The 16,767-nt window shown below is 43.3% G+C and overlaps 1 protein-coding gene across 2 annotated transcripts in view; it reads right to left on the bottom strand.

Moving 5' to 3' along the window:
• Positions 1-16,767, bottom strand: part of plxdc1 (plexin domain containing 1) — a 113,170-nt gene that overhangs the window by 47,744 nt on the left and 48,659 nt on the right. For both annotated transcript variants that reach the window (XM_071392436.1, XM_071392437.1), the window contains exons 5-6: positions 12,911-13,033; positions 12,555-12,673 (exon numbers count right to left, since the gene is read on the bottom strand). In XM_071392436.1, the coding sequence (XP_071248537.1) occupies positions 12,555-12,673; positions 12,911-13,033 (242 nt within the window). The remainder of the gene's footprint in view (positions 1-12,554; positions 12,674-12,910; positions 13,034-16,767) is intronic.

The following is a 16,767-nucleotide window of genomic DNA, read 5'->3' as shown; positions in this document are numbered from 1 at the left end:
ACAAGTCTCGTTCATCCTTGGGGACAATTTCCAAATGCCTGAAGGTACCACTTTCATCTGTACAAACAATAGTACGCAAGTATAAACACCATTGACCACGCAGCCGTCATACCGCTCATGAAAGAGATGCGTTCTGTCTCCTAGAGGTGAACGTACTTTGGTGCGAAAAGTACAAATCAATCCCAGAACAACAGCAAAGGACCTTGTGAAGATGCTGGAAGAAACAGGTACAAAAGTATCTATATCCACAGTAAAACGAGTCCTATATCGACATAACCTGAAAGGCCGCTCAGCAAGGAAATAGCCACTGCTCCAAAGCCGCCATAAAAAGCCAGACTGCAGTTTGCAACTGCACATGGGGTCAAAGATTGTACTATTTGGAGAAATGTCCTCTGGTCTGATGAAACAAAAATAGAACTGTTTGGCCTTAATGACACTGTTATGTTTTTAGGAAAAAGAGGGAGGCTTGCAAGCCGAAGAACACCATCCCAACCGTGAAGCACAGGGGTGGCAGCATCATGTTGTGGGGGTGCTTTGCTGCAGGAGGGACTGGTGCACTTAACAAAACAGATGGCATCATGAGGACGGAAAATTATGTGGATATATTGAAGCAACATCTCAAGACATGAGTCAGGAAGATAAAGCTTGGTCGCAAATGGATGGCCCCAAGCATACTTCCAAAGTTGTGGCAAAAAGGACAACAAAGTCAAGGTATTGGAGTGGCCATTACAAAGCCCTGACCTCAATCCTATCGAAAATATTAAGCTAAGAACAAATTCTTATTTACAATGACAGCCTACCCCAGACGACGCTGGGCCAATTGTGCGCCACCCTATGGGACTCCCAATCACGGCCAGATGTGATACAGTCGGGATTCGAACCAGGACATCAGTAGTGATGCCTCAAGCACTGAGATGCAGTGCCTTAGACCGCTGTGCCACTTGGTAGCCTCAAGTGAGTGTCTCGGTTAGCGTGAACATGGTTTACCATGATAAGTTTATAATCCCCCAAAAACTATTAAAGATCCGAAATGAACAGGCTACGTGAGGAAAAATAGGTACCATTGAATATGTGCTACGTTAACCAAAGGCCCTTTGCACATAAGGTCCGGCTTGCACGTGAGTGTCAATTATTTTAGTCCAAGAATATGATCGAAACTTAAGTCTTCATATAAAGTAGTCCTGATGCTTCTCGGTCGTGCAGAATGAATTAATAAGGTCTCGCTGTTTTAAGGCTCGAACATAAGGTAACCTTAGTCATTTTGAGTCTGTTGACATGGAGCTAAACATACTCGCTGGCATTTTACAGTGTTTTAGGTCATCCAATGGAAGAGAATTATCAACATAACAAAAATAAACATGACGTCAAATGTTCAATGGACAGCTATCTAGCCTGAAATACAGAAGAAACTGAGCTAAATGATGAGCACATACAGGCTACAAATAATATAAGGACACTGAGTGGGCTAGCTCGCCTATTACTCACTTAACTGTTATGCTAGCTACAGTACTATTGCCAACAGTCACATAATCCAAGGTGGTTTAATTCTCCGTAGTCCAGAGTGGTGGTAGACTTCACAGTGGCAACATGACTAGGATGAAGATTCACATTGTATGCCACAGATGAACACCTTGGCTTGAGAGGGAGATTCAAAACTCGTGTGACTGTCCATTGTAAGTCAGACATAGTTTAGCTGGGAAGGCTATTCCATAGGCAATGTTGAGGGACCTGAGCTGGTGTTTGACCCCTTCGTAACCTTTTCTTTTTCGGTGCAGGTCCGCGGATAAGTCAGGGAAGAACATGATTTCTTGGTCCCCATACATCATCTTGCCCTTGGCCCTGGCTTGAGAAACTTCATGATAAGGGCTCGAGTAGAGGGTGGTTTCTCGGGCCAGTAGGAGCCAGAAGCCTCAAAGCCTCGGTAGCCATCTCCCGAGAAATGCAACTGCATCACCATTTTCCACTTTTTCGGGTAGATTTAACCAGTCTCAAATTAGACCTCATGTGGTGGTTCTCAAGCAAGCTTGGTTTTGAAATAAGGTCTGCCATCTGTTTTTCCAACTTTTCGGTCGTTGTTTTGACAGTGACAAGAGTATTTTCCACCATGCTAATGCGTTGCTCTGCTTCGTCCAAGTTTGTGAAGTAGGCTTGAAGGTCACGTTTAACCTCTCTAAATCACTGTTAGGACACCTTTGAGTTTGGTGGAAAAGTCTGCCCTCATGGCAGACATTGCTTCCAAAACTCCTTGGTTCTGGTTCTGGTTTAGGTTGTCGACATCATTGGTTGCCATGTCGGACTCGTGGTGTGAACAGCTAGCTGAGCTTGCAGGGCTAACTAGGTTAGTAGAGCTGGCTTTCCTGGCGTAGCCTGGACCAAGTTGTCGATAAAAGATGTTCTTCTTGTTTTAGGAGGACTATGTTTAAGTCGATTCATAATGGATGTAGATACAACTGAAATTGTCCAAGAAAATTGATGTTCGTGTTACGAGGATTTAAAATAAGAGATTCAAATCATTTAAAATAAATTTGCTGAGGTTGGTAGGAGAGCAGTAAAAACAAGTCAGCTCAGTTCAACGCTATAACCACGCAGCCTGTTTGACAATTTGTGTTATTTGTGCTGGTCTAATTCCTAAAATGGAAGAGCAGAAGAGTCTGTGCGATCTCAGATAGTAATAATAGTTCCTATGGTTGGTGCTCTAAGATGTCCCAGGTTTGTGGCATTGATTAATAAACAATGTAATTTTTACTTCGAGTCAGATGTTTATATGTTATGTCATGTATAAAAGGCATATGTATGCATTGTTTACTATTTTGATTTATTTATAACAATGTAATTGATGGGTGACTAGGTGTATGCTTATTCATGATTCATGATTATGGATACATTCTGCAATGAGTTAATCTGGTTTTTAATCAGATACAGAGCATGTCAACAAGTTAGTTCTGAATTGCTTTATTCCGCAGAGCTTTCTGACACCATGAATTGAAATACACTGAACAAAAATATAAATGCAACATGTAAAGTGTTGTTCCCATGGTACCATACGCACAAAAAGCTTATTTTCTCAAATTTTGTGCACAAATTTGTTTTAATCCCCGTTAGTGAGCATTTTCCTTTGCTAAAATAATCCATCCACCGGACAGGTGTGGCATATCAAGAAGCTGATTAAACAGCATAATCCCTACATATGTGCATCTTGTGCTGGGGAAAATAAAAGGCCACTTTAAAATGTGCAGTTTTGTCACACAACACAATGCCACAGATGTCTAAAGTTTTGAGGGAGCGTCCAATTGGCATGTTTACTGCAGGACCAGGGCTGTTGCCAGAGAATGTAATGTTAATTTCTCTACCATAGGCTGCCTGCAACATCGTTTTTCGAGAATTTGGCAGCATGTCCAACTGGCCTCACAACAGCAGACCACGTGATACCTCCACATCTGGCTTCTTCACCTGAGGGATTGTCTGAGGGGGGAGGGGTAATAAAGCCCTACTGTGAGGAAAAAACTCATTCTGATTGGCTGGGCCTGGCTGCCAAGTGGGTGGGCCTATGCCCTCCAAGGCTGCACTCCTGGCTACACTCCTGCCCATTCATGTGAAATCCAATTATTTCAATAGACTTATTTCCTTATATGAACTGTAACTCAATAAAACCTTTGAAATCGTTGCATGAAATCGTTGCATGTTGCATTGATATTTTTGTTCATATTGATTTAAATTCATTCATATCGTTGGCCCAAATGATAAGAGATTAAATATAGACCTCCACCAGCTGAAGGAGAAGAGGATCAGGTAAAATAAGGGTATGTTTATATTATAGCCTAGTATTTATTCATGGTACATTGTAAATATCGGTCTACTACTAGGATAGTATTCTGTAAAAGACGAGAGCAAATGCATAAATAAAACAATAAATATTAGTTAAATCAAATATGGAACAGTAAATAAAAAATTTCAATATATATTTTGTTTTGGATCAAGGTAGCTAATAGCTAGCTGATAGCTAGCTACAGCTGACCGCAAAGGTGTCAGCTAGAGATGACATGCCGCAACTTGCAGGGATTTGTAGTCTTGCATGATGTCTACTTTGATGCTAATTAGCATTTTCTCATCTGAGAGTAAATAGAGCGGAATATATTGATAAAAATCTAGTTGTTCGAGATTTACTGTACACAGCTATCGAAACGTCACGCCAGGGAAAGCCTACATGAAACACAGACCTTGTTTGAAGTGGTTCTGAAATCCACAATGGTGAACAAAAACTATTGGAACCATTTCCGTGTTTGACCACTAGGTTTTATGGGTATTATGACGCATCCACTATGGGGCTCTATGGCGTGAGCACTAGTTTTCCCACGGTCAAGCAAGGTTCTGTTTTAGGCTAGAGCGCAGGTGTTATTGAGGAGGATGTGTTTGCTAATCTGTTAGTTTCGCCCTTTTCAAGATGAACTTTCAGCAAGAAGCTACGTTTCAAATGATCATCATCTGGTGAGTGCCACTGTTTTATTATTTCAGCTCGCTTGCTGTTAGTTATCTCTGAAAATATTGGGTGACTGTGACTGGGTAAAACACGGTTGCATTTAAACTTTAGATCCCCGGTTACTTTGTGTGCAGAACTAGATACAATATGTATGCAATGGGAAGTAGCTAGCTAATATTAGTACTTTTAGAATCTGGAAATGCTAAATGGTTGGTTTTGTATTGTCATGATTGGGGCCTACTGGCTTATTATGTCCGAGTGAATGGGATGCTTTTATTATTTTGCTCTGTGTGACTGCTTTCTTTGGCTGTGCTATATAGGCCTATGTTTTATAAAAAATGCTCTCTCCTACGTGGAGTGTGCAGGTATTACAGTCTCTGTCTTTTCAGGACCACGGGCCTAGCTGTCACATCCTTCGACGTGTCACTGACTGTTGTTGCTATTGTTGGTAGTGATAGTGATGGTGTGGGCTACCATAAGTTGGGTGCACATTGTGGTTGTTGTTGCTCCGGTACTGTTATGACTCCGGTGCCAGTGGCAGCCTTTAGTGCAGCTCAGGCCTGTTTGATTCATTAATGATGTCATCAAAAAGCATTGCTCCTCTTGCATTAGAGCTAGATATAATTTTGAGCGCATAAAGTGATGCTATGATTCTGTTATTTGTCTTGATATTCTAGTTTGATACGTTTTGGAAAAATCCCACTGAAGGTCCAATACCCAGGGTTCGCCACTGGTCTAATACAAGCGGCCAGGGTTCCAGTAGAAGCACATTTTTGACTGCTCCTAGTCTTGTTTCAATATTGTGGTTTAACTGACACCGACCCAGAAAGACAATTTCCATAGACGGCCACACAGAGAAGTCAGATTAGAAAATTCCTAATAAGACATCACCTTTGTGCACAAAACATCCATTGAGTTATTCAAATAATTGTCACTGAGGCCGATTTGTTTTTTCACTCACAGAAAATAGGAATATGTTATATTCATCCAATGCCTACCAAGTTTTTGGATGACGTCGTCGCTGCTCCCTGTGCGCACTGAGTGCTAGTGAACATGTGAAGTTGGGCCATGTAAACCGGATGCAACTGGGATATGGACGGTCCATGAATCGGCCTATGCGAACATACGTAGATTATGCTGAAAACAACTGTCTGACATCTAGGATGCAGTCGCCAGTTCTTTATTTTTACTATTTTCTACATTGTAGAATAATAGTGAAGACATAATCTATGAAATAACACACATGGAATCATGTAGTAACCAAAAAGGTATTAAACAAATCAAAATATATTTTATATTTGAGATTCTTCAAATAGTCACCCTTTGCCTTGATGACAGCTTTGCACACTCATTCTCTCAACCAGCTTCATGAGGTCACGTGGAATGCATGTCAATTAACAGGCGTGCATTGTTAAAAGTTCATTTGAGGAATTTCTTTCCTTAATGCGTTTGAGCCAATCAGTTATGTTGTGACAAGGTAGGGGTGGTATACAGAAGATATTTGGTAAAATACCAAGTCCATATTATGGCAAGAACAGCTCTAATAAGCAAAGATAAACGACAGTCTATTATTACTTTAAAACATGAAGGTCAGTCAATGCAGAAAATTTCAAGAACTTTGAAAGTGCAAGTCGCAAAAACCATCAAGTGCTTTGATGAAACTGTCTCTCACGAGGACTGTCACAGGAAAGGAAGACCCAGATTTACCTCTGCTGCAGAGGATAAGTTCATTAGAGTTACCAGCCTCAGAAATTGCAGCCCAAATAAATGCTTCAGAGTTCAAGTCACAGACACATCTCAACATCAACTGTTCAGAGGAGACGGCGTGACTCAGGCCTTCATGGTCGAATTGCTGCAAAGAAACCACTACTAAAGGACACCAATAAGAAGTAGAGACTTGCTTGGGCCAAGAAACATGAGCAATGGACATTAGACTGGTGGAAATCTGTCCTTTAGGTCTGATGAGTCCAAATTTGAGATTTCTGGTCCCAACCGCTGTCTTTGTGAGATGCAGAGTAGGTGAATGGATGATTTCTGCATATGTGATTCCCACTGTGAGGCATGGAAGAGGGTGTGTGGGGGTGCTTTGCTGGTGACACTGTCTGTGATTTATTTAGAAATCAAGGCACACATAACCAGCATGGCTACCACAGCATTCTGCTATCCCATCTGATTTGCGCTTAGTGGGACTATCATTTTTTTCAACAGGACAATGACCCAACACACCTCCAAGCTGTATAAGGGCTATTTGATCAAGATGGAGAGTGATGGAGTGCTGCAACAGATGACGTAGTCTCCACAATCACCTGACCTCAACCCAATTAAGATGTGTTGGACCGCAGAGTGAAGGAAAAGCAGCCAACAAGTGCTCAGCATATGTGGGAACTCCTTTAAGACTGTTGGAAAAGCATTCCAGGTGAAGCTGGCTGAGAGAATGCCAAGAGTGTGGCTATCTTTTCTAACCTGTTGTTTCGGAAACGGTATCCGGCCGTCACACCGAGTGGCACCGTTGGCGATAACCCACTAATCGCTAGCTAACGGACTAGCCTACCACGCTAGTTTTTTCCCGGACAGCTAAAAACGTAGCATCCAAGCTATGGCATCACCAAGCAAAGACATCGCCCACCCCAAACGAAGAGAAGCTCCCAGTACTAATCTGCTCCTGTGGAAACAAGATATCGGCCAAAGACACCCACTCGGTGTGCTCCACTTGCCTTGGGCTGCAACATGCCCAGGAAGCCTTAGCCTCCCCTGGCTCCTGTCCACACTGTGCCCTCTTCACTGTGAAGAGCCAGCCACTGTGAAGGGCACGCCAAGTTAGCTTGAGTCAACAGGACTCTGGTGAGTCAGCCGGCGCCCCCGGTGACTCACCAGAGGAAATGCATATCCCCACGGGAATATAGCATTGCTAATAGTAACTTCCGTAACTTCCGGCGCCGACCGAGATGGCCGCCTCGCTTCGCGTTCCTAGGAAACCATGCAGTATTTTGTTGTTTTATGTGTTATTCCTTACATTGGTACCCCAGGTAATCTTAGGTTTCATTACATACAGTCGGGAGGAACTACTGAATATAAGAGCAACGTCAACTCACCATCATTACAACCAGGAATATGACTCTCCCGAAGCGGATCCTGTGTTTTGCCTTCCACCCAATACAATGGATCTGATCCCAGCCGGTGACCCTAAACAACGACGCCGTAAAAGGGGCAAACGAGGCGGTCTCCTGGTCAGGCTTCGGAGACGGGCACATCGCGCTCCACTCCCTAGCATACTACTCGCCAATGTCCAGTCTCTTGACAATAAGGTTGATGAAATCCGAGCACGGGTAACATTCCAGAGAGACATCAGGGATTGTAACGTTCTTTGCTTCACGGAAACATGGCTCACTCGAGAGACGCTAACGGAGTCGGTGCAGCCAGCTGGTTTCTTCACGCATCGCGCCGACAGAAACAAACATCTTTCTGGTAAGAAGAGGGGCGGGGGTGTATGCCTTATGATCAACGAGACGTGGTGTGATCATAACAACATACAGGAACTCAAGTCATTCTGTTCACCAGATTTAGAATTCCTCACAATCAAATGTCGACCGCATTATCTACCAAGGGAATTCTCTTCGATTATAATCACAGCCGTATATATTCCCCCCCAAGCAGACACATCGATGGCCCTGAACGAACTTTATCTGACTCTTTGTAAACTTGAAACCACACACCCTGAGGCTGCATTCATCGAAGCTGGGGATTTTAACAAGGCTAATCTGAAAACAAAACTCCCTAAATTCTATCAGCATATCGATTGTGCTACCAGGGCTGGTAAAACCTTGGATCATTGTTATACTAACTTCCGCGACGCATATAAGGCCCTCCCCCGCCCTCCTTTCGGAAAAGCTGACCACGACTCCATTTTGTTGCTACCAGCCTACAAACAGAAACTAAAACAGCAAGCTCCCGCGCTCAGGTCTGTTCAACGCTGGTCCGACCAATCTGATTCCACGCTTCAAGACTGCTTCGATCACGTGGATTGGGATATGTTCCGCATTGCGTCCAACAACAACATTGACGAATATGCTGATTCGGTGAGCGAGTTCATTAGAAAGTGCATTGACGATGTCGTACCCACAGCAACGATTAAAACATTCCCAAACCAGAAACCGTGGATTGATGGCAGCATTCGCGTGAAACTGAAAGCGCGAACCACTGCTTTTAACCAGGGCAAGGTGACCGGAAACATGACCGAATACAAACAGTGTAGCTATTCCCTCCGCAAGGCAATCAAACAAGCTAAAGCTAAGTCCCAGTATAGAGACAAAGTAGAGTCGCAATTCAACAGCTCAGACACAAGAGGTATGTGGCAGGGTCTACAGTCAATCACGGATTACAAAAAGAAAACCAGCCCCGTCGCGGACCAGGATGTCTTGCTCCCAGACAGACTAAATAACTTTTTTGCTCGCTTTGAGGACAATACAGTGCCACTGACACGGCCCGCTACCAAAACCTGCGGGCTCTCCTTCACTGCAGCCGAGGTGAGTAAAACATTTAAACGTGTTAACCCTCGCAAGGCTGCAGGCCCAGACGGCATTCCCAGCCGCGTCCTCAGAGCATGCACAGACCAGCTGGCTGGTGTGTTTAAGGACATATTCAATCAATCCTTATCCCAGTCTGCTGTTCCCACATGCTTCAAGAGGGCCACCATTGTTCCTGTTCCCAAGAAAGCTAAGGTAACTGAGCTAAACGACTACCGCTCCGTAGCACTCACTTCCGTCATCATGAAATGCTTTGAGAGACTAGTCAAGGACCATATCACCTCCACCCTACCTGACACCCTATACCCACTCCAATTTGCTTACCGACCCAATAGGTCCACAGACGACGCAATCGCAACCACACTGCACACTGCCCTAACCCATCTGGACAAGAGGAATACCTATGTGAGAATGCTGTTCATCGACTACAGCTCAGCATTTAACACCATAGTACCCTCCAAACTCGTCATCAAGCTCGAGACCCTGGGTCTCGACCCCGCCCTGTGCAACTGGGTACTGGACTTCCTGACGGGCCGCCCCCAGGTGGTGAGGGTAGGTAACAACATCTCCACCCCGCTGATCCTCAACACTGGGGCCCCACAAGGGTGCGTTCTGAGCCCTCTCCTGTACTCCCTGTTCACCCACGACTGCGTGGCCATGCATGCCTCCAACTCAATCATCAAGTTTGCGGACGACACTACAGTGGTAGGCTTGATTACCAACAACGACGAGACGGCCTACAGGGAGGAGGTGAGGGCCCTCGGAGTGTGGTGTCAGGAAAATATCCTCACAATCAACAAAACAAAGGAGATGATTGTGGACTTCAGGAAACAGCAGAGGGAGCACCCCCCTATCCACATCGACGGGACAGTAGTGGAGAAGGTGGAAAGTTTTAAGTTCCTCGGTGTACACATCACGGACAAACTGAAATGGTCCACCCACACAGACAGTGTTGTGAAGAAGGCGCAGCAGCGCCTCTTCAACCTCAGGAGGCTGAAGAAATTCGGCTTGTCACCAAAAGCACTCACAAACTTCTACAGATGCACAATCGAGAGCATCCTGTCGGGCTGTATCACCGCCTGGTACGGCAACTGCTCCGCCCACAACCGTAAGGCTCTCCAGAGGGTAGTGAGGTCTGCAGAACGCATCACCGGGGGCAAACTACCTGCCCTCCAGGACACCTACACCACCCGATGTCACAGGAAGGCCATAAAGATCATCAAGGACAACAACCACCCGAGCCACTGCCTGTTCACCCCGCTATCATCCAGAAGGCGAGGTCAGTACAGGTGCATCAAAGCAGGGACCGAGAGACTGAAAAACAGCTTCTATCTCAAGGCCATCAGACTGTTAAACAGCCACCACTAACATTTAGTGGCCGCTGCCAACATACTGACTCAACTCCAGCCACTTTAATAATGGGAATTGATGGAAATTATGTAAAAATGTATCACTAGCCACTTTAAACAATGCCACTTAATATAATGTTTACATACCCTACATTACTCATCTCATATGTATATGTATATATTGTACTGTATATCATCCACTGCATCTTGCCATCTTTATGTAATACATGTATCACTAGCCACTTTAAACTATGCCACTTCATGTTTACATACCCTACATTACTCATCTCATATGTATAGACTGTACACTATACCATCTACTGCATCTTGCCTATGCCGTTCTGTACCATCACTCATTCATACATCTTTATGTACATATTCTTTATCCCTTTACACTTGTGTGTATAAGGTAGTAGTTGTGGAATTGTTAGGTTAGATTACTTGTTGGTTATTACTGCATTGTCGGAACTAGAAGCACAAGCATTTCTCTACACTCGCATTAACATCTGCTAACCATGTGTATGTGACAAATAAAATTTGATTTGATTTGATTTGATAGTGAAAAGGTCAGTAAGAATTGTTCCTCCCGAGTAAAACCACTGCAGTTTTTACTATTGATATTTCCTGGTTCCAACAAAGGGGGGCGGTATTCGCCCGATCCTAGATCTACGTGCTCTGAACAGGCATTTGAGAAAGTACACGTTCAGAATGTTGACACACACTGCTTTGCTACATTCTCTGCGCCCAGGCGATTGGTTCGTATCTGTCGACCTGAAAGACGCTTACTTTCACATCTCAATACACCCTCCTCACAGGAAATTTCTCAGATTCGCTTTTCAAGGCCTAGTAATCTACAAATTTCTCGTACTCCCTTTCGGCCTCTCACGGTCACGTCATGTTTTTACGAAGTGTACCGAGGCAGCCATAGCCTCACTCAGAGAAAGGGGCATTCGGCTGATGACGTACATAGACATTTGGCTGCTGTGTGAGCAATCGAGACAAGAGGTCTTAGAACACAGTCAGCTACTATTGGAACACCTGACATTTCTAGGTTTCAGAATAAACACAGCAAAGAGCGTTCTGATTCCCACGCTCATTCAAAGCTCGCCTTTCAGTGGAATGTATAAGAACATTACAAGATTGCCTAGCACTGTTTCGCAGAGGGAACCTGGTCTCTTTCAAAACATCCCTGAGATTGCTTTTGTAGTCATCCCATTAGGACGTTTGAATATGAGAGGCTTTCAATGCTGGGTCTCTTCTCTAGGTCTGAGCCCAATACGTCACAAACATCTCCATAGACTGCATGGTAGCACTGCACTCCTGGAGACACCGGAAGTTTCTGTCACAGGGTTCCCAGATGGGCACTGTTTTATCCAGAAAAGTAGTCACAACGGACGCATCTCTCTCGGGTTGGGTTGAAACTCACGAGGGCAGAACAGTGTGGGGACCCCATCACCGTTCTACTCACAAACTGCCTGGAACTCCTTGCAGTGTCCCTAACATTAAAGACATTCCTCCATTTCTGGAGGGTTGTCATGTTCTAGTCAGAACTGTTGTGGCTTACATAAACAGACAAGGGGGACTGCAATCCCCTCACTTATACACACTGGCACACAGACTGATTATGTGGAGCAGTGTGCATCTCCAGTCACTGAGAGCTACTCATATACCGGGAGTACTGAATCTGGGGGCAGATTTACTTTCCAGTGTTCAAGTTGAACCATTCACTTGGCCCGTGAATGGTTCAACTTGAACTCTGCCGGGCTTTCCCAAAATGTAATTTGCTAGAGCCTCATCCACCAGGTCCCTATGGCTTTACAATGATGGTGAAAACTTGGAGAAATGTTGGGGTTAGGTGGGTTAAAATATTTTAAGAAGTCACAGCGTGCCCAGAGGGACATGTCAAAATGCTGAATTTTGGCACTTTAGCAAGTGTTTATTCATATGAAAAAGTCATATTTATTGAATTGTTCATGTGGTCACAATTTCTACATAAAATATCAAAGGATGCAACAGGAACTAATTTCTGGGAAGGTACTTTTCCTGTTCGCGATTCCCATGTTTTAATTCACCGCGATTGAACCGAACCCCAACTATTATAATGGCGAAGCAAATCATTGGATTCATCAAAATATATGAAGTAGATAATCCGTTTAACAGTAAAAAAAAAAGACCTATTATAGTATATTGTATTAGAAAACTCACCTCTCTGTAGTTGAACGCGATCGTTCCATTGTTATGGAGAGCAGCCTGGAAGGTGAAGGTTCCCTCTGCCTCGCGCCCCTGAAGCCGCACCTTGTCCCATTGCACCACAAACACCTCCCCTAGCACAGAGCAAGGGTCAGAGGTCAACATCAAAGGTCACGTAAGGGCTCCCAAACGGCACCCACAAAAATTAAATCAGCTAAAACCCTAATGAAGACAATTTAGCTGTTGAAACGTTTGTAAAATAAATTATTACACCGGAGCAACTAAAGTGTGCTACTTTTCCTTTTCTTTTCTTAACCCCACACATACACTCCCACACAAATATAGACATACGCACATACAAACACACTCACCATTGTCCATGTACCGCACTGTTGAGTTTTTTGAAAAACTGGGGTCAAAGTTGGCCATGAGGGGGGCGATGTACTGTGTGGCTGTCAGCATGCGATGAGTGATCTCCCCCGTGAAGATGAATCCTTCGAAAGGTCAAAAGTTCAAACATCAGAGGAACTGGGAGAAAGTTTTAACTTTCTACATTGTTATGTCTGGCACCCCAACAAGATGATACATAAAACAGGAAAACAGGACCCAAAAGTCAAAAGTTCAAACATAAAGAGACTGGAAGAAGCATGCCTGCACGAAAGTCTTTCATCATTCTACATTGTTATGTCTGGCACCCCAATGAGATGATAAACAAAACAATAGGACACGGGGAAGCAATATACAGCCATTTCCTTGTACCACAGAAACCCAGCCATTCTTCACGCTGAAGGGCAGGCGAGGAGTCGGAAACTTTATTGGGACTTGATTGTTCAGAGGAGAGTTTTGAAAGGACACTTTGCGGACTTTAAAGGCTCAGTGCAGTCACAAATATGATTTACCTGTGTTTTAAATACAGTGCCTTCAGTAAGTATTCATACCCCTTGACTTTTCAAAATGTTGTGTGTTACAGCCTGAATTTAAACAGATTAAATTGAGATGTGTCACTGGCCTATACACAATATCCCATACTGCCAAAGTGGAATTGTTTTTAGAAAATGTACACCTTAATTAAAAATGACAAGCTGAAATGTCTTGAGTCAATAAGTATTCAACTACGTTATGGAAAGCCTAAATACTTTCAGGAGTAAAATGTTTCTTAACAAGTCACATAATAAGTTGCATGGATTCAGTCTGTGTGCAATAATAATGTTTAAAAAGCGTGTTTATTGGTTGGCTACCTCATCTCTGTACCCCACACACACAGTTATCTGTAAGGTCCCTCAGTCGAGCAGTGAATTTCAAACTCAGATTCAACCACAAAGACCAGGGAGGTTTTCCAATGCCTCGCAAAGAAGGGCACCTATTGGTAGATGGGTAAAAAAAGTAAACATTGAATATCCCTTTGAGCATGGTGAAGTTATTAATTACACTTTGAATGGTGTATCAATAAACCCAGTCACTACAAATATACAGGCGTCCTTCCTAACTCAGTTCGCCAGAGGAAGGTAACCCCTCAGGGATTTCACCATGAGGCCAAGGAGTTTAATGACTATAATAGGAGAAAACTGAGCATGAATCAACAACATTGTCACTACCCAATACTAATCTAAATGACAGAGTGAAAAGACAGAAGCTTGTATAGAATAAAAATATTCCAAAACATGCATCCTGTTTGCAATAAGGCACTAAAGTAAAACTTCAAAAAACATGGCAAAAAAATGTACTTCATGTCCTGGATGAAAAGCATTATGTTTGTGGCAAATCCAACACAACACATCAAATCAAATTTATTTATAAAGCCCATCTTACATCAGCTGAGTACCTCACATCACTGAGTACCACTCTTCATATTTTCAAGCATGGTGGTGGCTGCATCATGTTATGGCTATGCTTGTCATCGGACTAGGGAGTTTCTAGGTTAAAAAGAAACAGAATAGAGCAAAGCACAGGTAAAATACTAGAGGAAAACATGGTTCAGTCTGCTTTCCAACAGACACTGGGAAACAAATTCACCATTCAGCAGGTCAATAGCCTAAAACACAAGGCCAAATATATACTGGAGTTGCTTATCAAGTCGACATTGAATGTTCCTGAGTGGCCTAGTTACAGTTTTGACTTAAATCGCCTTGAAAATCTAAAACTTGAAAATGGTTGTGTAGCAATAATCAACAACCAACTTGACAAAGCCAAAAACATTTTTAATAGAGTAATGTTCAAATATTGTACAATCCAGGTGTGAAAAGCTCTTAGACTAAGCTAGAAAGACTAATAGCTGCCAAAGGTGATTCTAACATGTATTGACTCAGGGGATTGAATACGTATGTAATCAAGATACAGTTGAAGTCGGAAGTTTACATACACCTTAGCCAAATACATTTAAACTCCGTTTTTCACAATCCCTGACATTTAATCCTAATGAAAATTCCCTGTCTTAGGTCAGTTAGGATCACCACATTATTTTAAGAATGTGAAAAGTCAGAATAATAGTAGAGAAAATGATTTATTTCAGCTTTTATTTCTTTCATCACATTCCCAGCAGTTCAGAAGTTTACATACACTCAATTAGTATTTGGTAGCATTACCTTTAAAATTGTTTAAATTGGGTCAAACATTTCGGGTAGCCTTCCACAAGCTTCCCACAATAAGTTGGGTGAATTTTGGCCCATTCCTCCTGACAGAGCTGGTGTAACTGAGTCAGGTTTGTAGGCCTCCTTGCTTGCAAACGCCCTTTCAGTTCTGCCCACAAATGTTCAATAGGATTGAGGTCAGGGCTTTGTGGCCACTCCAATACATTGGCTTTGCTGTCCTTAAGCCTTTTTGCCACACCTTTGGAAGTATGCTTGGGGTCATTGTCCATTTGCGACCAAGCTTTAATTTCCTGATTGATGACTTGAGATGTTGCTTCAATATGTCCACATAATTTTCCGTTCTCATGATTCTATCTATTTTGTGACGTTCACCAGTCCCTTCTGCAGCAAAGCACCCCCATAACATGATGCTGCCACCCGTGCTTCTCGGTTGGGATGGTGTTCTTCGGCTTGCAAGCCTCCCCTTTTTCCTCCAAACATAACCATGGTCATTATGGCCAAACAGTTCTATTTTTGTTTCATCAGACCAGAGGACATTTCTCCAAAAAGGACTATCTTTGTCCCCATGTGCAGTTGCAAACTGTAGTCTGGCTTTTTTATGGCAGTTTTGGACCAGTGGCTTCTTCCTTGCTGGGCGGCCTTTCAGGTTATGTGGATATAGATACTTTTGTACCCGTTTCCTCCAGCATCTTCACAAGGTCCTTTGCTGTTGTTCTGGGATTGATTTGCACTTTTCGCACCAAAGTACGTTCATCTCTAGGAGACAGAACGTGTCTCCTTCCTGAGCGGTATGACAGCTGCGTGGTCCCATGGTGTTTATACTTGCATACTATTGTTTGTACAGATGAACTTGGTACCTTCAGGCGTTTGGAAATTGCTCCCAAGGATGAACCAGACTTGTATAGGTCTGGTCTTGGCTGATTTCTTTTGATTTTCCCATGACGTCAAGCAAAGAGGCACTGAGTTTGAAGGTAGACCTTGAAATACATCCACAGGTACACCTCCAATTGACTCAAATGATGTCAATTAGCCTATCAGAAGCTTCTATAGCCATGACATAATTTTCTGGAATTTTCCAGAAATTTTCCAGTGTATGTAAACTTCTGACCCACTGGAATTGTGATAGTGAATTTTAATTGAAATAATCTGTCCGTAAACAATTGTTTGAAAAATCACTTGTGTCATGTACAAAGTATGTCCTAACAAACTTGCCAAAACTATAGTTTGTTAACAAGACATTTGTGGAATGGTTGAAAAATGAGTTTTAATGACTCCAACCTAAGATCTTCCTAGATCTTGCCTCCTGGCCAAACTGAGCAATCGGGGGAGAAGGGCCTTGGTCAGGGAGGTGACCAAGAACCCAATGGTCACTCTGACAGAGCTCCAAAGTTCCTCTGTGGAGATGGGAGAACCTTCCAGAAGGACAACTATCTCTGCAGCACTCCACTGATCAGGCATTTATTGTAGAGTGGCCAGACAGAAGCCACTCATCACGAAAAGGCACAACAGCCCGCTTGGAGTTTGCCAAAAGGCAACTAAAGACTCTGACCATGTGAAACAAGATTCTCTGGTCTGATGAAACCAATATTGAACTCTTTGGCCTGAATGCCAAGCGTCAAGTCTGGAGGAAACCTAGCACC

The sequence above is a fragment of the Salvelinus alpinus genome, chromosome 3, assembly GCF_045679555.1.
Source record: "Salvelinus alpinus chromosome 3, SLU_Salpinus.1, whole genome shotgun sequence".
In the NCBI taxonomy this organism is placed as follows: domain Eukaryota; kingdom Metazoa; phylum Chordata; class Actinopteri; order Salmoniformes; family Salmonidae; genus Salvelinus; species Salvelinus alpinus.
This window is presented reverse-complemented; position numbering and strand designations above follow the sequence as displayed.